Raw genomic sequence first — 26,021 nt, forward strand, 5'->3', positions numbered from 1 at the left:
CTCTGTGAGTGGAGTAGGAGAGGAGAGATTTTTAATGAAACTGCAAAATTGCTTTACTAAGGGAAACAATGATAGGGCAATTGTGAGTGAATTGCATTTAAGATGAAGACTAATGCTAGGAGATCACCTATGCCTAGTGTAAACCTCCCTGGAGTATCCAGGAATCTCAGCCATGGCCTGAGACTTTCGTTGTGTTAGAGATGAATGAACCTAAAGAGGCAAGGAGGGGGAATATATGAAGACAGATAATGCTGGTAGAAGTCTGTAGACCTTTTAATAGGCCTCAGATATAAATCTGGTCTAATAAATCTAATAAAGCACACAATTATGCTTCCTAAGCATAGGCTTTTACCTCAAGTTAGGCCGAAACCTCATTTCAGGGGAAGAAGAATCAAAGCAAGCACTCATAGGAGAAAATCTGTTGAAGCAGTGAACTTTTCACCTCTAACACTTAGTAATGACCATGGAGTACAAGATCAGATGGTTCACTTAACTGCCGAGTAACAAAATTAGGCTAAAAGTTGGATCTAGACTGCCCAGAGGCAACATGACAAATTAGATTCATCCACTCACCATATTTGTATTAATGCACTTTTGTATTAGTGAACAGATTATAAAAGAAGGCTTTGCCTCGAGGCAGGGTTTTCTGGCACGGAACTCATTTTCAAGCTGAGGTTCTCCCCTGAGGGCACGATAAGACCCTCCCTTCTTTGCAGCAGAGGATCTGATCCTCAGCAAACATTTACCTGTGAACAGCTCTTAACACTTTGGAGGTTTAAAAACTGCAGATTTCTTTCTGTAAAGCTACATAAATTGTACCCTCTTGGAATATGTTTTAATAATAATGGAATATTTAGTTAGCATCTTTCTAAAATAATTCGGTGTGTTCCATTGCTAATATTATAAAAAAAAATAATTAAAATCAGCTTTCTGGGACTGGCTCTGTAAACTCATCCTGGCTCCCAGTCTTGGCTGGCGCTCAGTAGTGAGAACTGCTGACTACGCAGACGGCCACCCCTCTTGACGCGGTGGCTGCAACCCTGCAAAGGGTCATAGCCCTGCGGTCTTGTGACCCTGTGAGTTTGGGACTCACAGCACTTAACGTCACTTATAAGTGTGAGTGTTTTCAGCACGAGGCCTCACTTTGCAGCTGCAGCAGCGTGGCATCCCTCTGATCTGGGAGGGAGCCGTGAATCAAGAATGCATTTCTTTTTCCTCTGAAGATGAAAGACTTAAAATTAATTGCATGACATTATGGCTTGTCTGTGTTGTCAGCTTTGATTTTGCTGTGACAAAATGATGGCCGCTCCCTGTCACACTGAGTGATGCCGTGTCTGTGAGCACCGCACTCATCAAGTGGCAGCAGCGAGTGAAAGCATCACTGCGATCCGCATGGAAAGCAGTTTTGCGGAGCAGGGTGCGGAGGGTGAGGCGGCGAGTGCCGGTGTTACACTCCTGCAGGGGAGCCAACCCGGCCATCGCTCCCTGCAGCTGGTGTGGGCTCCGCCGCACCACCCACAAACCAGTGCCAGGTATCCAACCCTCCAGCCCCCATCCCCGCAACCAGTGCAAATTACTGAGGGTGATACTCTCGAGAGGTGCAATCTTAAGCGTGCAGAGTTGAATGAGCAACCACTAGATCTAAAATCAGAGATCTTAAAAGAGCAGCTCTGCTGCCTTAGCAGGGCTGGGGGGAGAAAGCGGGAGCAGAAGGAGCGGGAGGAGACTAACCCATTTTCCCTTTAGAGGGCAGTGGTGTTCATCGTACAAAAGCCGCATTTCCAGGGAGGTTAAAACCCTTGTCGTTAACAACGGGGGTCAGCAGCAGCAAAGCAGCAGCAAATAATAGGGACCGGCACTGAAGTGGTGCTGCTGGCCGCACTACGCTGTAAAGAAGAGCATCTCACTCTGATACACTTTTTGTAATGCTCTGTGCAGGGGCTCATTAATTTCCCCTCGTTTTTGTGCACAGTAATCAGACAAGTAATTACGGTTCCGCAGAGAGGCTTCCTTTCTGCCACCATGCCATGAACACAGTCCAGGGTGAAGTGCTTCTTACCGTCAACATTTGCCAAATTACAGCCTCTCTCCAAGCCAGATGAGCCCTTCCTGCTAGATTTATGTCAAACCTGTTCAGAGGGCCAAATAAGAGATGATTTCAAAGGCAGTACTGACCTTTTCATGGGTTTGGGTGAGGCCTCCCGCTCCAAGTTGGAGGACGCATGCTTCACATGCATGGCGTTGTAGGAGGTGTGGGTGTACTCGTTCTCATCGCTGTAGTCGGGACCGAGTAACGTTCGAGCCCACGTCCCCATGTCGTACGGAGGAAGAGTCCCCCCAAATTCAGAGGGCAGGCATTCAGGGTGTATTAGCTGGTGAAGGCTGTTCAGGTTGTTACCATGAAGAAAGATCTTTAACAAAGAAGAAAAAAGTTCGAGGTCATCATCGATTCCTTACTTCATTAAGTACAATAATAACAGCACTAATCAGGTGTGGAGCATCATTAGTTGATGCTGCAGTGTCAGGTGGGAATTTCTGAAGTGCTCGGAGCTGGCTCAGGCAGGCAGGAGGAGGGGGGAATTAGCTTTGGGGAGTGCAGCTGATGAATTTGGCTGGCACTATAAACACTTCTGAAAACCCCAATTTTCTTGCTTTCAGCACATAACACTTCCACTTTCTTAAGTACCAGATCAGGGAAAGTGGAAGTCAGGAATAATGACTGATTGTTGCTACTGTAAGAGGATAGAGGCTTGTACAAAGAGCAGTGAGAAGAAAAGGGAGAAAGTGGAGCTTACTGAAAGAAGATGAGAAGAGCAGGTCCTCAGCGTCCAAGAGGGCAACCCAGCCCTGTGCCCCAGGACTGACATTTCCCGGGGGTGTACCACACTGGGTCACCACTTCGCGCTGCTTCAGCAACATTTGTCTCTCTAATCCCTCTTTGCTTTCAGGCTGGTACTACCCTTGTCTTGCCTGGTCAGACACATCGCAGGGTGGGCTCTGGGGCCTCCTGAGGGATGATCCAGTGGTTGTTTGATAGACTGCAGCCAACAAATGACTAAGATGACTGCAGGACCACAGTTCACATGGGTTTCAGTGGGGAAGACCTACCTCTTCTGCCATGTGAGCAAACAGCCTTCAGGCATGGGCATTTTTTGTGGAAACAAGTGAGTTACCACCATGTGAAAACAGTCAACTTGCTGAAGGAATGAAATAGGAAATTTTACTCCCACAAAAAGAGTTGAGCTGAAGTTTCCCTCACTGCAGGTGACCTCAGCCAGGCCTGATAATCCCTCCACATACATTGCCAATTCTCTCTATGCCTGAGCATGTCCCATTAAAATGTATCTACACTTTGTTAGCGATAACAGCTTTCTGGTCCCTGGCTGAGTTATTGATTCAATCCAGACCATTGCAAACTCTAAGTTTTAATAACAGCAGCAATTCTCTGAGGCCGTATGAAAAATGCAGAGAGCAAAAGAAGGAAGAAAAGAAAGCAGGCAGCTCAGCGACTCCAGCTCTGCAGCTTCCTATCCCCCCCAGCCCCATCTAATTACCCTTTTCCTTGTCTTGTCTTTGAGGAACGGTTTGATTAGCGTGTACAGGGCATGGATGTACCAGGGCTGGTTGACAAAATGGACTCCTCCAAAACGGGCAGGAAAGCTGTCCTACAGAAAGAAAGGAAAGGAGGGCAGTTAATAGATGCAGTGCTTTAGTCCGGCAGTCAATACGATGAAAGTCAGAGGAAGAAGTCTGCCGTTTTCCATCTGCAAACGAGCACTGGGCTTGCGGGGAGGGGGCAGGAGGGAGATGGAAAAAGAAAGGTGCCTGGAAACATTTGCATCTGTTTCCTCTGTTAGCAGACGCAGTCCCTTCTCCCCTCCACGCACTAATGCATCAATTGCTGATGATTTAAAGTAGGCTCTCCAGCCACTTTGCCTGAACCTTTTTTAACTCCATCAGGGCATCTGACTTGGCTGGGATGGGAGGTGAGAGGGGGTTGATGAGCACCGCTCTCTTGAGGGGAAGCTTTCTAATTTCTCATTGTACAGAGTAAGACAAGCCCCTGGTTCCCACGCACATTGCTGCACACAGCTCACCTTTTCACCCTTCGGCCTCCCTGCCTCCCCCCTGCTAAAATCATCATTACAATGGCTGACCTTTCGGGGTGAGCAAGCAGCATATTATGGGAAGGAGGATGGGTGGGAAATGCTGATAAGTGAGGGTGTAGGGAGAGCGCACCATGACGGCACCATGGAAACTGCTGGAGCCCAGCGCTCGCTGCCAGGCTGTGCACAAACACCCTCGGCATTAGCATGCAGGTAGCGTCCCGCCGGGGAGGTGTTTGCAATAGCGTCCTACTCCGCTCAGCCAGCGTGGCACGCTTAATAAAAGAGGAGGTTGCTGGCGTGTCTTTAAAGGTTATTGTATATTGTGATGGGTATTTTGCACCTACGCTCTCATCTAACAAATGTCAGTCAGTCAGGAAAGAGCCTAGGATTTTTTCGCATTGCATAAATAGTGGGACGACCGCTGCTCCTGTGGGCAAATATGCTTCCAGCAAGAGGGGAGGTGCCTGTCTCTCCCCTGTGGAGGGAGATTCTGATGAAGCCATCCTCATCCTGCATGTGCTCCGAACTACTACAGCTCAGCATGTACAGACAGAGCATAATCAGGTCTCTTCCTTCAGGGCTTTGGCTTTGGGACTCAGGCAAGTTCATTCCCCCCACAATTAGCACAGGCTGTCCTGGGGCTTTCTCTCACCTTCCTCCAGAGCATCAGAGATTGAGCACAGCTGGTGAGGATACGGGGTGGATTTGTGAGATGATATGGAAAATCCCCTTATACACCTGCTCGGTATAGCTTCTGTGCTGCTTCAAGGTCAATTTTTTCCCCAGATTTAGCACTGTGTAGGCGTCCCACCACCCAGGGCAGATTGGCAGGACTCTCTATGCTCTTTAGCACTGGCCATGGATTGCCCCAGCAGTCATCTTAAACCATACTCTGGTAATGTTTGTGAGTGGCCACAGGCATTAAGTGACACTTTTTTCTTTTGCTATACAGTGGTATAAGCCACTTACACCTCAGACACGTCAGTTGACCTGAAATCATTACAAGTCTCACTATTGGATGCTCTGTGCAAGACTAGTGGGTGGTCAGGTCATCATGCAGGAGGCCGAGCAGTGTAACATAACAGGTGATCCCATTTTAAATCCCAGTCAACTATAAGCTGAGCTTTTAAAGGATGGCACATGCTCTGTTGATGTGTTCATTCACGATAAAGACAACTGCATTTCCATTGTTGCTGGAATATTCATTAGAGTTTAGGGAAGCAGCTCTGACTGATATAAACTACTGCAGTGCTGTGCGTTGCAGTGACTTCAACTGGGCTGTGCTGAGAAACAGCTGCAGAGTCTGAGCCCACCTAGATAAAGCATTGACCAACATAAGTGTGAAGCCCAAAGTGTTTTTCTACCCTGTGATAATCTAAAATTGGGTTTTAGAGCAGACCAGAGGCAAAAATGCCCATCTCATGCAAAATTCACATATTTGGTTGCTTTCCTCCCACATGGGAATGAAAATTTGAGGATTTGAAACCTTTCACAGAATATTCTAAAAAAACCCAAAAACAAACCAACAAAAAAACAACTACTAAGAAATATTGAAATGTTCCATATTTGCTTTTTTTTTTTTTTTAAATTCTGTATTTGTCAAGCTGGCTGCCATCCCACAAGCTGTATCTCTAAGGGAGGAGTTCTGGACTCCTTTGCTCTTTGGGGCTGAGCTGCCACAGCTGTCCCAGGTTGTACCATAGGAGCATAGGTCAATGTAGAAGACACAGTCAGTCTGAAGGAAAGGATAGTAAAGAAATGAGAGATGAGAAGCAGGGGAATAACTTTAAGACACAGAGATTTATACTGACCCGAAAAAGAAAAATTGGTTTGCCTTCTCACTGGAAAGCACAGATTATATTAATCACAACCTTCAGTGAGAAATGTCAGTCAGACTTCATTTCCGAGGGGGAACGTGGTTTTTTTAGAACATGTTGTCCAGCCTTAATGATACCACATTACCCAGAATGGTCTGAATGCTGAGAATTATAGGAACCAGCCAGAGGTTTAAACTGGCAGACTGCCTCTGGAAAAGGTTGGCTAAGGAAAAAGATGTTATTTCCTATATAGAAAATGAATTTTATGTCCACCCAACATAGATTGTTGAGTCCATAAGCTAGATTCTGTCTGGTATGTCAGTAGATTGCTACAGAAAAGCCCCTCATATAACGGTTTTATTTAAAGGCAATTGCTTTCTTTTCATTCTGAAGGTACACCCAAAAATGCACGAAGACCCTTGAAAAGGCAACATGATGGCCAGGAAAAAAAACAACCACCAAAGGACATTTTTTTGTGTGTAACTTTCTGCTCATTTTTGTTCTTTGCCCTATTAAGCACATTAAGCTCAATTTGACCTTCATCCCTCAGTCCACCTGCATTTGTAAGGCTGTCAATTAGAACAAGGACAAGGACAAAATTTTTTTTTTAAACCAAAGAAATTTGATATGGGAATCATCCAGATACTGTTTGGAACCGCAACATACCAATTTTGCAAAAGTCCCTAATTAGAGCAGAGCTGTCTTGGAAAGAAAAGCTCCCGTCTGGAGGTCTGCCTTGCACAGTTCCAGGAAGATGTATGAGACATTTCCCACACCCCACTTAGTGTCTCTGCTGCTTTCCCTGGGGCAAGGTGAAAGTAGCTGAAATTGATTTTCTGCTGGAGAGCTTTTGCTTTTAGGAATTCTCCTTTGATTTCTCATGTCTTGTGATTCCTTGGGAAGGTGTATTTTATAATGAGGTACATTTTTTGGAGCCTACTGTGAAAAGGACCCTGGGACCATAAGGCCTTTTCTTAACCTGATTCTTTGTTAAAAATACCTAATCCTGAGGATATATTTACATTTTATTCCAATGGCATAAATAAAATATAGTACGCAAGAATTGGTCTAATTATTTGTGGGCACTACTGTCATTTTATCTGAAAACCAGGCTGGGTGTATTAGCATGTCGCTCAGAGCTGAAATTGCAGCGTGAATAAATACATCCAACCCAGTGCTAATCTAGCTAACTTGCTACTCAGCAATAGCAGGGAAGAAGCAGTGAAAGGACTCCAGATACCTGCCTGGGCAGCTAGCTCACTCCAGAGTCAGACTAGGTCTTCTTCGTCGGGACCTGAAGTGAACTAAAACAGGGAATGTATCTAACCAAACTGCAGTGGCCCCTTCCCAAAGCAGTGTAGGCAAACCTAGAGAGAGAAAATTGTCCAAATGCAGGTTTTTAGTTGTTCCTGTCGGTTGAATGAAACTGGTGCCTGATTTGTCTTTTTTTTACTTTATATATTTGTTTCTCTACTGTTTTCAGTTATTCCCCTCTGCATCATCCCCAAAGAAGAGAAAGAAATGAACACTTGAGTGCCACAGTGGAGCTGCCACAGACACCCCCAAATCCATGCAGGCCTCAATACCTCTTTTGTTTCAGATTGGATAAGTGTCTCCAAGCTTGCAGATCAGAGGAAAATGTTATGGAGATCATTGTTTCCCTTCTCTGCCCAGACCTCCTATGCAGGGAAATTTCTGAACTGAAATTAGTGTGGGACTGAAAACCCTTGGTACACAATGTTCCACTAAATAGCTTGGGAGCAACAGCTACGAGGTGAATGAGAGAGATTTTTTCATTATTTCTGCCTGTTCTTGCTTTCACGACATCTATTTCTTTTGGCATGAACATGCATCAGAAACCTTTTATTATGTTGTTGTTCTGAACTGCCTGAAAGCTAAAAAACAAGATGATCTTCCAGCATCTCCTCACATCAAAGTATGGCAGAAAAGCAGAACAATCTTTGCAATACCAAAATTAGGAATAAATCCAACCTGATGCGCCGGGTCAATCTTTTCGAACTGCATGAATTGGCTTCATAAACCAATGTCCTGAGCTCAAAAATCAAATTATAGCATATTTCTAGGTCACAGGCCATCTGAATTTTGTGACACAAACATTTTTAAAATGCTTTCATAACTTCTACCATTTGCAATCAGAAAAGCAAACACACATCTTGCCATCCAAATGCACTTTAATCTCAACCATGCTTGCCAGTTGACTGCAAATCAAAATATAATCCCCTTTCAAAGAAAATAATTTCCCTTAGATTCAGGAAGATTTCAATCATAAACAAAACTGTTTAAACCAAAAGGTCATTTAAACTGAGGATAAACCCAGCATCTTCATGCCCGTGCACTTACATAATCAGTCCCCGTGGTGGATCAAAGCTCCCACAGACCATATTAATAGTTCAGGAAGCTTTTGTTAATAGTTCAGTGATAGTTTCTCCACGGAGAGTTTCTGTGAATGTATGATTTTAATGGATTGGAACGATAAGGGAAGGAGGCTTTCTGGTCTCCAGCTCTGGATCCAAATTGAGCCTCTGAAACAGTGGCAGTGGTTGAAAGTTGTCCCCGATTTTACGACTTCATCAGATATCGGGTAGGTTGTGTCCGTCAAAAACACGTTCCTGAACGCATTTTGATGAATGCCATGTAACGCCCTTGGTGCGGACAGAGCAGGCAGGCGGTCGTATAGAGCCTGCTAGGGGGGAAGGTAAAGTGGGCCCCCTCACGGCTACAGCTTCAGCTTCTAATTTTAATGCAGCTCCTAGGAGGTGAATGCTTAGTTCGGGAAATCCCAGGGGCAGGAGGCGGTGGGAGGCAGCAGCGAGGCCGGGGGCTGTGAGGACCCGGGGACGGGGCAGCTCCCGCACCTCTGGGGGCAGTCCCTGGGGCTGCGGGAGCCGGGGCTGCTCCCGCTCGCTCGCCTGCTGCGGTGCCTGCTCTGAGCCCAGGCACGTTTCAAGCCTCCGTCTGCACAACTTGCTCATCTTTCCGTTATCTCTTTTTGCTCCCCTGTGTTTTTGAAGAGATGGGAATGCAAAATTAATGTTGCCGGTGGCAATAATTGCAAACTCGTTTGCTTCTACCTTGGCATGCCCTCAGAGTACACAGGGCTAGGAAATAGATGCAGAGTAGGGGAAAACCATTAAAAAAAAGACATTAGTGCTAGCAATATGGCAGTCCTGATCTGCTAGAACATGACCGTAAAAAGAATTCTTGCAATCGGGAAGAAGTCATTGATTTGGGGTGAGCTGTGACTGTAACTGCTCACACCAAAGCGCTCTCTTTTCTTTGAAGCATACAGTAGCAAAGGACTGGAGGAAAATCACAGGAAAATATGAGTGCTTGGTTTATTTTTACACTGCATACCCGCATATGTAGATGAGTATGCTCTGAAGTACTGCTGTCAGGGAAGTGGAACTGAAAAATGAACATTGGGATGCATTCTCCTAGACATTTTTCATTATGTTTGCTATCTCTCCCGCTACACTTGATAACTTTTAAAAGTCAGTCATTTGCAGTGGGTTTCTCCCAGTCATTATTGCACATTAGTGAGGTCCTACAGAGCATCTGTTCATGGGTGTTGGCAGATGGCACCAATAAATCAGGTTATAGAACACAGATTTCCTCAGTAAACTTTGATTTGTCCTGATAGAATCATGCTGTCATATCATCTGGTCTAACAAAATAACTTGTAACCTTGGGGCAAAAGGGGGATTTCTTCACTACCTTTTTTACAAGAAACCCTTTGCTGAACCAGCTCAGAATAATTTAGGGACAGAAAATTTCCCAGAAGCACTGACTCCATTGGATTGACACCATACCCTGGTGCTGCTTTTTTGCTTGGCATGTGCCCCTGTTGATTTCAGTGTTTCACACATGTAAGGTACAGACCGAGGCTCCCTCTAGATAAAAAGTCGCATAAATTATACTGACCAAGAAACAGTGGGTTCATTCAGGGGCTTGGTTGAGGACGTAAACAGAGAAGAGAGAAATTCTAAAGGTGATTAAAAAATAATAACACAAAGAGCATTGACACACTGATTTGGAAGTAGCCCATGCATGTGTGCGACTGGGGTGCCACAGTTTGCTCTCGATTAGGTCAGATTAGGTGAGGCCAGATCAGGCAGCTTCTGATGGAGCAGGAAGAGTGAAAGTCACACGCTAAAATAAGGAGGGGTAGATTGGGTCACAGGAACAAGCAGCAGCATGGGAAGGGACACAAATTAGCTGGAGGCTATTTTTCAGAGTTAGTTTAGGAACTTGCCATGATCTTTGCAGCCAGCTCTAGTAAACTGGGATAAATTGTCTCCAGTGTCCTGATTTTTGGTGTAAACTGTAGCTCAGAAACAGGTTTATATCCAGCTTTCTTGAGTGAGGGTGACTGCAAGCTGAGTTGCTTCTATTCCTGTATCTCACTGAACATGAGCGTCTGAAATTAGTTGGGGGGGAAGGAAAAAAACAGCAGGAAGATCATCAAAGCTGAAAGTAGTTTAGGGCTTAATTAGAAACTGCAAAATGTGTTGGGCATAGTGCAAGCGTGGCCTGGAGCCTTGCTGGATGAACGCAGGTGCTGCTGGCTGAAGTGTGTGACCAGAGGTCGGCTGTGATGCTTCACTCTCCCTGCGACACCAAGCCCTTGGCTGGCTGTGACCCATGATCTTTGATTGCTCACTCAAAATCACCATCAGAAGAAAGAGTCTGTATAAATGTCAGGTTTCTGAGTGACCTCCCTCCAGTCCTTTCCCTGACACTAGGAGGTAAAGCAATACTGTTTGTCTCCGCTTGAGCCATTGTGTGGGTTGTGTGGGTGTGAGTTGCTCTCACTTTTGGGCATGTGATAAAGAAGTGGGGTTTTTTGTAGCCAGATACTAATGCAAGACCTTCTGAAGCAAAATGGCCACCAGCAGAATGAGCCCATCCAGCAATGAAAGTAAAAGTCAGCATTAGGGCATCTTTAAGGAAAGACCACCCCTGGAAAAGAATCCACCCAGGATGACTGGGGTTAAAAAGTTTGGCATGGAAAACTTGACCCCAAAAATGTTCTATTTTTAATATACACTTTTTGAAAAAGAATAACTTAAAGATTTTTTTGAAAGTAATTTTTAAAGTTAAGCTCTAAACAAAATTAATTAGTGTTATTAACCACTGTAGCTAAAGTCTGCTATTTTCCTTAGCTGACCTGATTTAAACCTCTCTCTCCCTACCTATTTCTATTTCCATAGACAGGCCTTGCACCCATCCTGAAGGGCAATAGATCTGTGGGACACTGTGGTTGAAAGCACAGGGAGTGAAGGAGTTAGGGCAGAGAAGAAGATGACACTGAGGCAAATCCACTAGGATTTAAAAAGCTGTTGGAGGAGAGGGTCAAGTGCATGCAAAAAGCCAGTCCTGAAAAGGACAAAAATTACAGCACCTTATTTCATGTCCAATACTGAGATTTAAAACAAAAAAAAACCCTGTACAAAGACTGCCTCTTTAGATATGCATTGTTATGCTGAGAATCTACATCATGTACGTAAAACATTTACTCTATATTTTCTTCACATCGCTGCTTGCTGTATGTGTGTATCTGCTCTCTGCCAAAATAGCAGTGTCTGAGTGAAGGGGCAATGAAGGCCAAACTGTCATGGTGAGGACAAATGCCCACAGCATTAGTTAAAAACAGCCAAAGAAAAGCAATTAAAAAAGGTCTTGTGGCACTTGCCTTTCTTCTCAGGAGACCTATTGACTTTGCAGAAAAGCTTTCCATCTTGGCTATGAAAGCACCAAGGTGTTATACAGAAATCATACAGACAGTCATATTACACTTGTGTTGTGATTGAAAGCTGATGATGGAGAAAAAGAGATTTTATTTATAGTGCTAGGCAACCTATTTGGTGCTGAACAGAAGCCTGCTGTAGCTTGGCTTGAACAAAGCCTGGAATCATCTTAAAGCTCTTGCATGTGCTTTCACATATAGAGTGGCACGTAAAGGAGATTATAAACTATTATTGTGATGTGATTATAACCTAGCACGGGTCAGAAAAAAAATGATCAAGCAATTTTTTTATTGGCATTTGTTGACTGACTGAAACAAACTATTTGACAGAGATGATTCCCTTTCCCATAAATTTCTCTGCATCTAGCAAGAAGTTAAGAAAACTCTTTGTGTTGACTTCTCCATACAGCTCCTTGAAGGTATCATAGCCTTCTAGCACCCATTTTCTCTGCTAAACAGAAGCTAGATTCCTGTCTTATTTCACTAAGAATTTCAGTTTTTACCCTAACTTGTTTGAGATTGGAGCTTCATTTTAAAATGGAAGGTTTCCCTTCACGTAGGTCTCACACAAACACTCTTAAAAACAATTTCTATAGTCTCTGTCATCCTTGACAAACATACTCTGATGAGTGTCCCCATGGTGAAGATATTTTTTTCAATTCTTTTCTTCTCTTTCAACAGGACTGTGTGTGTGTGTGTGTGAGGGTGGGTGGGTGAGAAAACCCTGTGACCTACTTTGTTTTAAAGGGAGTCAAAATGCTAAATGCCTGTGCAATGGTGGAAACCCAGCCCTGGAGGGATTCAATACGAGACAACTCACGCTGCAGTAGATAAACACCTGACAGCAGCAGCACCTTTGCTTCATGTACAACCTCTTAGTCTTCAAACCAATAGAAGTCTAGGGGAAAAAAAAAAATCTTTTATTATTTGCATGATTCAGTCTCTGTCCTGGTTCTAATATCTTAGTGAGATTGCTTAGCTTTCTTATCCCTCCATGCTGAAGGGAAACTTGTTTCATGTATTTGTGTGTCACAAAGTCCCACATAGTCGCAGGGCTGAATTGACAGGAGCCGACCGACGTGTTGCCTCTGCAATAAAATGTAAATTCTTTGTATCTGCCCTTTTGTGATCTCTTTCTTTTGGTTTTGTTTTTTTTTTTAATAATGGAGGAGTGCCTTGGTAATGAGAAACCTGACCATAATTGAATGTCCTTGAAGTAAGTTTTGAGAACAAAAAAAGTGAATAATACTTAAGATAAGTGTGGAAATATGTAAAGATACATGATGGAAAACATTTTTAGGAAAGCTGTTTTTATGGTGTCGGACAGCATTTTAAGTTTCATGACATTTTCTACACTCTGCATTTAAGAAACAAGATATGAAGATCATTTTTCAGTGAAGAGCCTTGTGCTATGCAGTAGAGAGAACACACTGATATTTTTTCCCTTGTGGTCATAAAAGTAGGAATTGCTAATAGCACCACCAACAGCTAAGATTGTCTGATGATCCATTTGCATTTTGCTATAACTTTGCCAGAGTTTTGCATTTGGGGCTCAAATGTTTCAACATGGAGCTAGACACATTTTTTATGGGAACAGTTTTGGGGGTTGGAGGGTGGGATTGAGGAAGAGATCTGAGTGTTTCTCAATGGGCTTGGGGGAAGAATATTTTTTTCTGCACTTCAAAAATATTTCTATGACTACTGGCGGGTGGAGCCTTTGGGGCATGGACCCGACCTTTCACAGAAGGTTTCCCTAGTGCATGTGGTTTTACTGCTGCAGTGAGAATTTGCAGCTGTGTGTTGGCATATGCCAGAACTCACTGAAGAAAGTTTGGAGGTTGAGATGTTTCATAAGCTGGACTAGTCATAGTGATACCCTCTTCTCTTAAAAGCTATGATCAGTCAAAATCCTCCGATTTTGTCAGCTACGTTCTCCCAACAGAGCGGCTGCAGGCCTGACCTGCGGGGGGGAGGCAGAGCTCTCCCTGCAGTGGTTGCTCCTGGAGGTATCATAAAACACAGGTGGAGTCAGGGGCCCTGAAGCTGTACTTTGATACCGGGATTTCTCCTTTTCTATGTGTGTGACCTTGCCATTTTAATGTTCTTTTTGTGCTGTGTTCACCACCCAAAGCAATGCTAGCTGGCAGCCAGTGCTGCTCATCACATAATCGCTCAGAATCCAGAGCTTTTATCAGTCTGGCTGCGTTAAATGCTGCGTGAACTTTGTAATTTTTGCTACAGAAAATACATGCTTACGCTTTCTGCAACAGCCCTCTCATTTCCACAACACAGCTTCCCTTCAGTTCACACTTCTTATTCCTCACTACCTTCTTTTACTGCCACCTTAACTCTGACTTCAAAACAACTTTAAAACACAGTGGTAGAAAAATGATTTCTGCTGTCTGTGTAGGTGCAAGGAAAGCAGGGCGCTAATCAGTGCAGCTTCCCAGCCTTTTCTTTATTATCAGCCAAGCATAGATATGACTGCTGGGATAATTCCAGGACACTGTCTCAGTCCTTTGACTGCTTCTGTATTATCACCTGCTCCCACTAAAGTCCCTGAACAAGAGGAGTCTGAAGGTTACCAGTTAAGCTTACTGCCCGAGTAGAGCTTTCAATGCCTATCCCAAAAGGTTATTCTTAATTGTGTTTTCAGGCAGCACAGCATCAGTCTGCAAGCTAATGATTCCTCCATTCTCCTGTTCTACTCTTAAAAATTTGTTCTGATTATTTTTTCTAAGGCCAAGAGGAGAAAAAGAAAAAAAAAAGACTTCTCTGAATTCACTAAAACTATAGCTAGCAGGAAGGTGTGACCCCATTTCTCACCCACCTCAGACTAAAAAGCCACACAAATTTTCCTCTTCCTCCTTCTTCTCATATTGGATTAAAGTCACGCATTAAGTACTGCTACATGAAGTCTTAAAGGACTTAGGCTTTTTCCACCCAGAGGCTTGGAGTATGCTGTGTCATATCCCTGCAGGTCATTAAATTTGCTAGGTAGATACAGGGCAGTCAGTCTATACCTTCTCCTTTGAAGGCTTCCCATCAAGAACTCTGTCCACCTGAAGGCATGCAGCAGCATATCCTCCTTGTTAAACTCCAAGCTTTTTATTACTTCTCCCTGCTTGCGTACCAGGCATTTGCAAATCAGTGGGTGTCATTTACCTTGGCTTTAGCAAGGCTTTAGGCACAGTGGCCCATATTGTCCCTCTAGCAAATTGGAGAGATTTTGTTTGGAGAGGTGTAATACAGTGTGGGTGAAAAATTGATCAGACTGCTGGGATTCAAGTGTTGAGATCAGAGGTACAAAGTCTGCCTCATGGTCATTTGCTAATGCTTTTTCTCTGGGGTTGATATGGGAGCCAGTAGAGCTTAATGTCTTTATAAATTACCTGGGTGATAGTAGGGAGTAACTAACCCTCAGAAGATTTGCTGATGGTACCAGGCTGTGAAGTACAGCTGATATGCTGGAGGTTAAGGCAGAGAGTCCTTATTCAGAGGGATCCTGACAGGCTGGAGACATGAGCTGCTGGGAACCACATCAACAAATGCAAAGTGTTTTATCTTAGACAGAATAACCCCATGCAGCAGGACAGGTCAGGCACTGAATGACTAGAAAGCAACTTTGCAGAAGTGGACCTGAGCATCCTGGTGGGCAAGTTGCATATGAGTCAGCAGTGTATTTCTATGGCAGAAGTGACCAACTGTGTCCTAGGCTGCACTAGCAAGTGTATAACCAGTGAGTGAGGGAGGTGATTCCTCCCCTCAGCACCTGTGAGACCACATTTGGAGTGCTGTGGCCATTTCTGGGCTTCCTATTGCAGGAGAGGCTGACATACTGGAGTGAGTCCCTCAGAAACTGCCGAGATGGCCAGGGAGTGGAGCACGTGGCATATGAGGAGAGGCTCAGAGAACAGGGTCTGTTCAGTCCACAGAAGAGGAGGTTAAGGAGGAATCTCACTACTCCCTGCAACTAATTGATGGGTGCCTACAGAGATGACAGCCAGACTTTTCTCAGGGAGAAAAGACAAGGTAATCGAAATGAGTTGCACTTGTGGTGGAAAGCCAAATGACATACTAGCAAAAAGTTTCATGGTGGGCAGTCAAACACAGGAACGCATTTCCTGCAGAGGCTGTGGAAACCCCATCTGCAGAGATGTTAATATCTCAGCTGGAAAAGACCTTGAGCGACCTAATGTAAACTCAAACGTGGATCTAACTTCAAAGTTTGCCCTGCTTTAAGCCATGAATGGGATCAGATGACTTACAGAGATCCCTTCCAACCTTAATCCCATGATTCCGTGGTATTTGATACGTGTGGGTATGCATGAACCTGAAGTTGTCAGACAGTTCCTGCCCTGTAATTTACTTAGTCATGTTCCACACTTATCGCTGACTGATCTCTGGTTACTCAGGGCTTCAGGTTGCAGTTTCCATTTAAAGCTGAAGCTTTTATCATCTTTAAAATATGCCACAGAATTTATTATAGACTAATGGGCAGGAAGGTAAGGCTTATTTATGACATGCTTTGCCGCAAAACCCATATTATGAGCATAAATGACAGCAATAAACAAAAGAAAATAATCTGTTCTGACCAGAGGATAATCTATATCACTAACTCCCTGCATCGAACTGTTGTTCCAAAAATGAAGGATTTCCTTGTTATCAGGAATGTGCTGGGTGAACAGAAGTAATCAGAAAAGCTGCATTCCCTATTAACTTCTACAGTATTTCAAACATGCCCTAATGCATATTAATCCCACTTATGTCCATCAACTTGATTAAAACCTCTCCATTACTGAAATCTATAACTGGCACAGAAAGGTATCAGAGCTTAGGAAAGAGTGTTCATTTATGCTGTTCACTGGACAGCTTTCCAGTAGTGATAGGGTATTTCTGGTAGGAAATAAACCATTTCTGCTGGAAATCCAGCAATTTGGAAAACATTTGGAGACTGCAACCAAAGCCAACATTTGTCTGCAAGTGTTAGTGAGAAGTTAATAGTATTGCTGAAGGCTTTGCAGATGTTTGACCTCGGATTCTTTTATTTTTCCTTTTCTTTTGGCAATGACACATTTTAATCATATGTATGCAGTAGTGTGCAGGTACAGTACATCTTTGCACAAAAATGCGAGATAAAGGCCACTGACAACACACTTACAATGCAGAGGTTACACTAATATCTTGCTTCCCCACTACTATTAGCGGTCTGTCTGGGAAAGTCTGCCTATTGCTACCGTTGTCTCCAAAATTTTAAGACCAAACCGTTAGCAAACTTCCTTCTTCTTTCCCCCTAATTCTCTGCTCCAGGCACTACATTGTTTCAATTTTGAGCTTAAAACAAATCTTAGGCACACAGTGTTGTACAATCTGGGAGAGTCTACCCTGTTAAATAGGCTCTGCTATTTGAACTGGTTGAGGCATGAAGGGGTTCAGGTTATGAAAGCTTGCTCACTGTGAAATCCATCACTGAATGCAGCAAATTCTTCACTCAAGGTGATTATTGAACAACTGATTTTCCCAAGAATAAACAAGCAAGGAAATATCCTAAACAGAAAAATAGAGAAGTTAAATGTCTTGCCAGCACTGAAATTCTTTCAGACTACAGAAGATAATTGGAGTCGTTTGCGTAGTATGTCAGTCTGTATCCATAAGCCAGAAGTGCCACTGGAAAGGTAGCTTAATTTCTGACAGAGAAGTTCTGAAGCACCTTGATTGTTAAAAATATTTTCCCATTAACTTAGACAAAGGAAGCTAATTTTGAAAGATTATTACAGCAAGTTGAGCACTACTCTCAAGGTAAAGTGAAACATGTCAGACGTATGTTTTTAAACAGACATTACAAAGAAAGTAGTAAAAATAAAATTATGTTTGTGATTGATAGAAAGTTAAAAACAGTTTTGCAATTTTTTGAATCAAATTCAGTTTGTGATAAGATCACTGTTAGATTCTAGGAAAAATAATTCAAGGAAGCGTCCACTGAAATACCCAGAATCAACTTATGGCAAAGCAATTAGCATTTCTAAAGCAATGAAGGACTTGTCTGAAGTTTGAGAAGGTTAGATGTTGCTTTGATGCTGTGGACATGAAAAGAAATCCACAATGTTTCTGCAAATGACATTGAGGCAGGAAAGCATAATGCTGTCAGTGTGGGAGCCCACAGAGCCCAAGACTGAGAAACCCAGAGTGGACCAACAACTCATGCAAGATAGTATCTGCCATTTGTAAAAGGATCACAACACTACACAGTCATTTACAAGCATCAGCAGACATCTGTAGAAGAAGGAAGCAGACTTCTTGGAAAAAGCATAGTAGAAGGTGAATGGGCTCTCCACCTGAAGGCCCATGGGACATAGACTGATTTTCCATGGTGTTTAGGTGCCCCAGGGACACCAATATCAGCAAGGACAAGTTACTGATGGTAGGAGTCAATGAAACTCCGGTCTTATAGAGGTAAACTTTATTCCATTACAGAATTATGTCAGTAAGTGTTTGGGTAAAGAAAAATATTGAAAAATATGGAAAAGCTAAAATTTATAATAGTACCAGAAGGAAAAAAAGATGCTTATTATGGACATTAAGAGATGCCAGCTTCTGGATCTGAGAGTGAATTCATTCAATGGGCGGACAACTGTTGACCACAACTGAAAAGGAAACTAAGGATGCTTTCAGGGAATACAGGAACTCCTAACAGGGCATAGAAGAGAGATGAAAGGGTCAAGATGGGCCATGGCTCATCTATCCAAGAATGTTTCTCTTCCCATAATTCAGGCTACAATAAGAGAAGCCTATTGCTTTAGGGAGCAAAGGACAACTAAGAAGAACAAGTGAAGGTAGTGGTCTTACAGATCATGTGAAAAAACCAAGCAAAAACGTTGAAATTTTTCATTTGCATATGAATGACCTAAAAAATGGCATCTATTGCAATGTCTCTAATGAGAAACTGAAAGGGCAGTAACACTCTGGGAGGTGACCTTATGAAACTGGGGCATCCATTTGTGCATGATCATTATCTCTTTAGGAAACCATTTTCTCAGAATATCATCGGGTTATGCTCAGAGCCAGAAGTTTTTTGATTGGAAATACAACACGTTTGACAGTATAAACAGTACTAAGTTATGCATCAATTATGTTAGATATGGGGGAAAAGTGTAAAAAATCCTGTCTGGAGGCTGCAAGCAACTCAGAAAGCACAACAAATTCTGACATAAACTAAACAAATTAAGATGTAAAGTGTACAGATATATTCCAGAGAACACCCTGGGAATGCATCCCCCAGCAGACCCCTCAGATGGGGGAGCTGTAAGGAAATTTGCACCTAATCAAGCTGCCTGCATCAACCGCTTGAGAGGGCTATTGAAAAGATACACGCAGGAGGGGTACGTCACAACCACGTCTGCATTTAACATTGTGAAATTATTGTGGCACCAGTGATGCACTGGAGGTCACATGAACTCTGAAGACAAGATGCCTGTGCTTGTCAGCCAGCTGTCAGAGCCACTTTGGCCTCACAGGTGTCTTGAGACAGACAGAGCAAAGCAGCAAGTCCAGTAAGGTTTGTGAAACAGTGCTAGCAGGGATAAAGGTGGGAAGCAGTCAGGCCAATGTGCAGTGGACTCATCCCAGATGCAAGCGACACTGCTGCACCAGATGGACACAAGCAGAGGTGGAGTAGGTGGAGTAGGTTTTCTCAGCTGAGGCAGCTGAGCCCCAGGACACGCAACAGCAGGAACTGAAGGACCCGGCTGGGGCAGAAATGGCAGCATGGATATTACAGCTGAGATCCAAGGGTCCATGTGACAGTACGGTGCACCTCAGGAGTTAATTCAGCACTGGTAACTGATGGTCTTTGAGATTCTGAATTGCATTAAAAGTCCGTGATGGTGTGCCTAGGAAGGGAAATTGTGGGAAAATAAAGAGCTTGCAGTAGGACCTTAAAATAGCCACTGGGTAATAAATGATTACTGTTCCCTTCCCCTCCTCCATCAATCTAGCCATGACCAGTTTATTACCCCCACTGTTGCTGTGCTCACGACTTGGAGTGGAAACATGAAACAGCACTTTCTTTCTATCTATCTCCTTTAAAAGTGGCAAAAGCAACCTCTTTTCCCTCGCAGGGGATAGGATAAGGTCTCCCACACTGCTTACAGAGACCAGATTGGTAGGAAGCAGCAGTAAGGAAGAGAAGACAAGAAGGAGTAAGAGGAAGGTAGGAAATGTGTTCTCCCCAATTGCATTCTCACAACTGAATAATTTCTCTGGCTTCAGATCCCCTGGCCCTAACAGCAAACCACCTGCTCATGGAAAAAGCACACTTCAAGAAAGGGTAACTGGCTTAGTCATCCAGTCACATCACAGCTCTTCAGGGTTTCTCTTATTTTAGTAAACACGGTTTCATTTTTAATCCTGTTTCTTCATTCCTTAAAAAACATTTTGATGTCGCTTGTATAGTTTCATCTATCCATTCTTCTAAAAAAAAGACATGTGAGACAAATAATCAAGTATCCTACAAAAGTATAAAGCTAGTAGTACCAGCAACTGTGGTAACAATAAAGCACAACTGCAGTTAAAATATTCTGGAATCAGATACTCTACAAGAGAGTTTAAAGCACTTGTAGAGTCTTTACTATAAGAGTATCAGCCATGTTTAATACCAGTGACAGCCAGGGACAAGCACAACCCTGGTGTTTACAGCAGGGGTGCAGGTCTCAGCTCCCCGTGGCAGGTCTGATCCCTCTCCAGGATGCATCCCAAGTTATGGACCCATGTGGGCTAAGTTCATAGAGCCACCTCCACCCTGTGTGGCTGGACCTGTCCTATGCTCATGGATACATACACGTGCATGTTGCTCATGTTTCTCTCTGACCTTCCCTCTGGCCTCTTTTGGCCTCTTCTCTCTGAGCTGCCAGTGTGATGTGGACGAGCTGGAGGCAGAGGTGCAGGTTAGTGGGACACTAATGTTTCATTGCTCTGCCTTCTGCTGCCTTTTTCTACTCCTCCAAGAAAATCCCTATTCTAGTAGATAAGGAATATTTGTTTCCATTATGCTGCAAGACTTGTCACAAGTTTCAGATTCAGATTGCAAACCATGACCTGATGCTAAAGCTCTTGAAATGCCTTTTTTTTCCCCATTGTTGTCATTCCTTCACCATTCCCTCATCCATAGTCCTCTCCTGGATCAGCTAAGTTCGTTGAAGCAAAATCCCAAATAATATATTTCAGTATGCGTTTTGTCTTTCATTTTGATTGACTTCCCATGTGTTTTTAGAGCCACAGGTCAAAAGCTTCATTGCTCCCTGCTGCTTTATAAAGTATTCTTCTAAATAAATAGTACATACCACAGAAATATCTGGTTGTCCTAGCAAAACACGAAGCTAGCTGTGCCGGTTGGAAGCTGAAGAAAACAGCACCTGCCTGCGCCCAGCAATTCTGTATAATTCTAAAGACATAGAGACAAAATGAAAAGCCTTGCCTCTGCTGAGACACAAGAAAATTTACTGTGAAGTGGAATTCAACACATGAAAACAGGGGTGCAATTCTGAAAAAAACAAGAGAGGTTATTGTCCCATCAGTGCTAATTACTTCCTTGAAGCTGCTGGTTACCATCCCTCATGGTACCTGGCCTTGTGAGGGTCCCTATAGCATTACAAATAAAACTTTCCCAGATGGCTTAGGTGAACCTGATGTATTTGCCCTGAGACATCAAAGAGTATTTCTGGTCCACAGCTGTGAAAAGCTACAAGATGAGGGGTGGATACTACTATATGCCCATCTCTGGTACTCCTCTATGTGTACACTTGTGAGGTGTGAGTTTCTTAAACTGATCTCCACAGAATTGTGGTGGGTTAACAACAGGTACACTGTCATTTTTCACCTCCACCAAATAAAATACAGTAGCATGTAAAGTCCTATTAATTTGTGTCTATTCAATCATATATTTATGCTGTAAGTTGTTTAGAAAATATCTTTTCATGGGTTTAAGTTTCTTAGAAGCCAGATAACTGAAGAAAAGGTTAAAATCTAGCACTCATGCATTTTACATACAGAAGGTATGGAAAATGCCTTTTCTATTTAGAAGAGGACCTGAATATAACACTTGTCCGTGCCTGACGCAATGAAACTTGCTGTGTATTGTTTTTTTCTGCTTGATGAGTGTCTTGGTTTTCTGGCAGATTTTGAAGACAGTAGAAACTGTAGCTCCAAAGTACAGTCCCAGCTCACATGGCTTCAGGTTACAGAACTGTTTGTCAAAACAACGAACTTCTGAATGACTCTGGCCTCAACAGTCTGACTCCACTGAGGAGAATTAGGAACTTTTCCATCTAATTCTAAGTTCCATCTGATTTTCCACACTAAGCTTTGGATAAGCCTTGTATCACATATGCTTATTTTGTAATACATAATACAACCCACGTATGTTTTCGGTGGAATTGACAGCATAACAAGAGGGAAGATTTCAGCTATGTGTTTTTGCTGTGCCATGCAGCATTGTATGCCTTGACTCCAGACATGCTGACATATACAGCAAGCAAGTAGATGGGTTTGCAATGGTGAGCCGTGGTGTGGGGAGACATCAGATACGACTTTGTATTTTAAACATATTGCAGTGACTGTGTCTGGAAGAGCTTCACACACACACCCCTAAAGAACCTGATGTTTCTTTTCATACTTTGTGGTATCGGACTTTGAGGAAACAACTGTAATATCATGGCAGTGTATTTTAAAACTGCCTTCACTGTCATGGGTTTGGGATGATGAAATAATCTGACATTTGAATGGAAGTAATACTGAATGCTGATTGTGTGTTATCTTGAAGGACTGCGTTTATTGGTAGAAGCTCACAAAGGACAGTTGGCAGTTCGCTTTAATGTGAGTCCACCAGGGGGAATATTCATCAGACAATATGAAAGGGCATCAAACGTGCCTGACAGGTGAGTCTCATGGTGGCTTGACAGCTTGGACATTTGCATGAGAATCTGCTCACCCTTTGCTTTACTTTTCATTGAATAACATTGTACATTGAAAACTCTGCCTTGCCATCTTTGTGATCTCAGCTCCTCTCCATCGCACTCAGTGATCTCATGTGAGACCATGTTTTGGAAGACTTCTCAGGGTATCTTCCTCTCTGAGGTTGCCTACCAGCTTCTTCTTCCCTCATACTCCCTTCTTTGTTCTTCAAAGAAGAAAGATATTCTTCAAAGGACATAGTGCTCTGGCAACACTTTAAGGTGAGCCTTCACATCTGATCGATGACCCAGGTGCCCTTAGCACATGAATATTACCTGGTATTTTTGTTATCAGGGAAAGCATGAAATGCAAGAGCAGGAAATTCCCCAAGTCCTACAACTGGATCTGAACATCACTTCCTTCTCTTCCATCCTTTGACCTTACTTGCTGTATTGGGTTTGTGTGGCAAGGTTTTAGTAGTGGGGGGATTACAGGGATGGCTTCTGTGAGAAGCTGCTGGAAACTTGCCCTGTGTCCGACAGAGCCAATACCAGCCGGCTCTAAGACAGACCCACCACTGGCCAAAGCCGAGCCAATCAGTGATAGTGGTAGTGCCTCTGGGATAACAGATTTAAGAAGGAAAAAAAGTTGCAGGGGACACAGAAACTGCAGCTGGAGAGAGGAGTGAGAACATGTGAGAGGAACAACCCTGCAGACACCCAGGTCACTGAAGGAGGAGGGGGAGGAGATGCTCCAGGCGCCAGAGCAGAGATTCCCCTGCAGCCCGTGGTGAAGACCATGGTGAGGCAGGCTGTCCCCCTGCAGCCCATGGGGGTCCACGGTGGGCAGATTTCCACCTGCAGCCCAGGGAGGACCACACGCCGGAGCAGGTGGGTGCCCAAAGGAGGCTGTAACCCCGTGGGAAGCCTGCGCTGCAGCAGGCTCCTGGCAGGACGTGTGGCCCGGTGGAGAGAGGAGCCCATGTTGGAGCAGGTTTTCTGGCAGGACTTGTGACCTTGTAGGGGACCCACGCTGGAGCAGTGTGTGCCTGAAGGACTGCACGTCGTGGAAGGGACCCATGCTGGAGCAGTTCGTGAAGAACTGCAACCTGTGGGAAGGACTCACACTGGAGAATTTCGTGGAGGACTGTCTCCTGTGGGAGGGACCCCACGCTGGAGCAGGGGAAGAGTGTGAGGAGTCCTCCCCCTGAGGAGGAAGGAGCGGCAGAGACAACGTGTGGTGAACTGACCGTAACCCCCATTCCCTGTCCCCCTGTCCAGCTGAGAGGGGGGAGTGAAGGAACGGCTTTCGTGGGCACCTGGTGTCCAGCCAGGGTCAACCCACCACACTTGCTTGTGTTAATTACTGGCTGCTGACACCAGTGTGATCTCTGATTGCCTTTTTTTTGCCTCTGAGTTATTAACAACAGGACAAATGTTCAGGAACTCAACACTTCCTTGCTCAAATTCCATTTTTGAAAAATCCATTCATAAAAGCATAGGAAGATCCTTACTGAGCCAGAGCCAGCTAGCCTAATATTCTGTCTCTGGCTGTGGTCAAAGATGGACAGCCAGGAAAGAGTATAAAAACAAGATAAAACCTGGTGTGTTCCCAGAGTACTCTCAGTTTCCAGTTAACGGCTTCCTGTATTTTCTCTTTTCCTGAAAGTTTTTTTGTGTCTCCAGAGAGAACTCTTCTCTAATGACAATTCAGTCATGATTCTCCATCCTAGCAATCTATAGATGAAAAAAAGAATGAATTAAAGTGATGGGAATTTTGAAGACTATTGATATCTTAGGAGTCCAGCTTGTCTGCCTGGGAATAGATTGTAAGGTTTAGGTTTCTCCTATCAAAACATTCCTCACTAAAACAGGAGGGAGCCTGCCAGCTGCAACACTGTCCCTGGAAGTCAGGGTTTGTTATGAGAAGAGGAAGGGGATACCATCATGATTTGCTTCTCTGGTTTTGCCTTTTCAGCATATTTTAGTATTGCCACAGTCAATAGCTCATTACTTGCTTCACTGAAAGACTCTTTTGGGACTCTCTGGGTCTTGTAGAACTTTGTACTGGAAAAAATAACAAAAAGCATTTCTGTGGGAGGGGTGAAGCCTATTATTATCCTGAGAGCATGAGTCAGGATCCCAAATGTTGCAGTACAATGTCCTTCCAGCTGCTCCTGCTCCATGTCAGATCAGTTACCATCCTGTGTGTAACTCCGTGTGTGCTCCAGGAACATTTCAGTGCTAGCGAGGAAAGTTTTACATGTGCTCCTCAGATACTAGTGAATCCTGTGAGAGCTCTGCTCTTCCATGCAGTGCTAAAGCAACAAGGCTTAAAAACTTGTAAGAAAAAAAAAGGCAGGATCTTTATGATCACGTGGGTTACATTGCTTTATATAATAGATAACTATGCAAGTCATCCTTGCAGCTGATTGCTGCCGAGCATATTTCGCAGTGTGACGGTGACCTCAGGACCCATATGGTAGCAGATCTCCTTGGACTACCTGAGAACCTGGCCTGGCTCAGCACTCTGGTGTTGAATACTTATAAGTACAAACTCGGCACTTTCCAAAACACTTAATTGTTTTTCATTAGGTTGACATTTCCTTTTTAGCTTTACCTCCAAGCCTGAGGCATGTGGGCTTTCTGAGGTGAAAAAGGGTTGAATAAAAGGTGATGATTGATTGTAAGAAAACAATTTGCAAGGAAAGCGAAAACAACAGCACTTCATCCAGAAGCACTTGCCATTTGAGAGCTCAGCACTTGCCATTCTGTGACATTCTGCAGCAGTACTTCTGGATCTCCTGGTATTGCCAAGCCTTTAGTAGGACTCAGTGTAGAGTAAAAGGAATAAAAAGGTTATTAAAGATATCTCAGGTCACCAAAATATGACATATTTAAGAATCCCTTACAATTTGTTATACTTAGCTGTCTAGAGTGCAAGAGTGAAATGCTGACTCTGAAGAGGTCATGAGGACTACAGTATCTTCTAGAAGGTATAATACATCCCTTATTCCAGTGCTCTTTATTTTTGTAGCTGCCTTTACTTCTGGGAATGCAATAAAGTGTATTTTCTAAAAACTCCACAGTGTCAGACTAATAAACACTGTGCGTTTACAGCTAGCCAACGTATTTTCTATGCGGTACCAAAACAGGTGAAGATAGAAACAAGCAGTCATTAAAAAAAAATCTATTATTGTAAACCAGAATGTCTTATCTATAAAGCCCTTTGGTTTTAGGGAAAAAACAACCCATGAAATCCATAAAGTCTAATTCAGCCTCTTAGTGGAAGAAATTCACTGCAGCTATACAGAATGGTGGAAGTTTGCAGTGTTTGTAAAAGTCTCTGGCAAAAAAAAAAAAGGTAAAAAGCAGCAAAGAG

General features: G+C 43.6%; 1 protein-coding gene across 1 annotated transcript in view; it reads right to left on the reverse strand.

Annotated features, from left to right (window-relative positions):
- The window catches only part of CLVS1 (clavesin 1), a 95,793-nt gene that overhangs the window by 13,948 nt on the left and 55,824 nt on the right, over positions 1-26,021 (reverse strand). The window contains exons 3-4 of the mRNA XM_010582894.1: positions 3,555-3,665; positions 2,176-2,411 (exon numbers count right to left, since the gene is read on the reverse strand). Of these exons, the coding sequence (XP_010581196.1) occupies positions 2,176-2,411; positions 3,555-3,665 (347 nt within the window). The remainder of the gene's footprint in view (positions 1-2,175; positions 2,412-3,554; positions 3,666-26,021) is intronic.

Source organism: Haliaeetus leucocephalus, unplaced genomic scaffold (assembly GCF_000737465.1).
Source record: "Haliaeetus leucocephalus isolate CR32 unplaced genomic scaffold, Haliaeetus_leucocephalus-4.0 Scaffold858, whole genome shotgun sequence".
NCBI lineage: Eukaryota > Metazoa > Chordata > Aves > Accipitriformes > Accipitridae > Haliaeetus > Haliaeetus leucocephalus.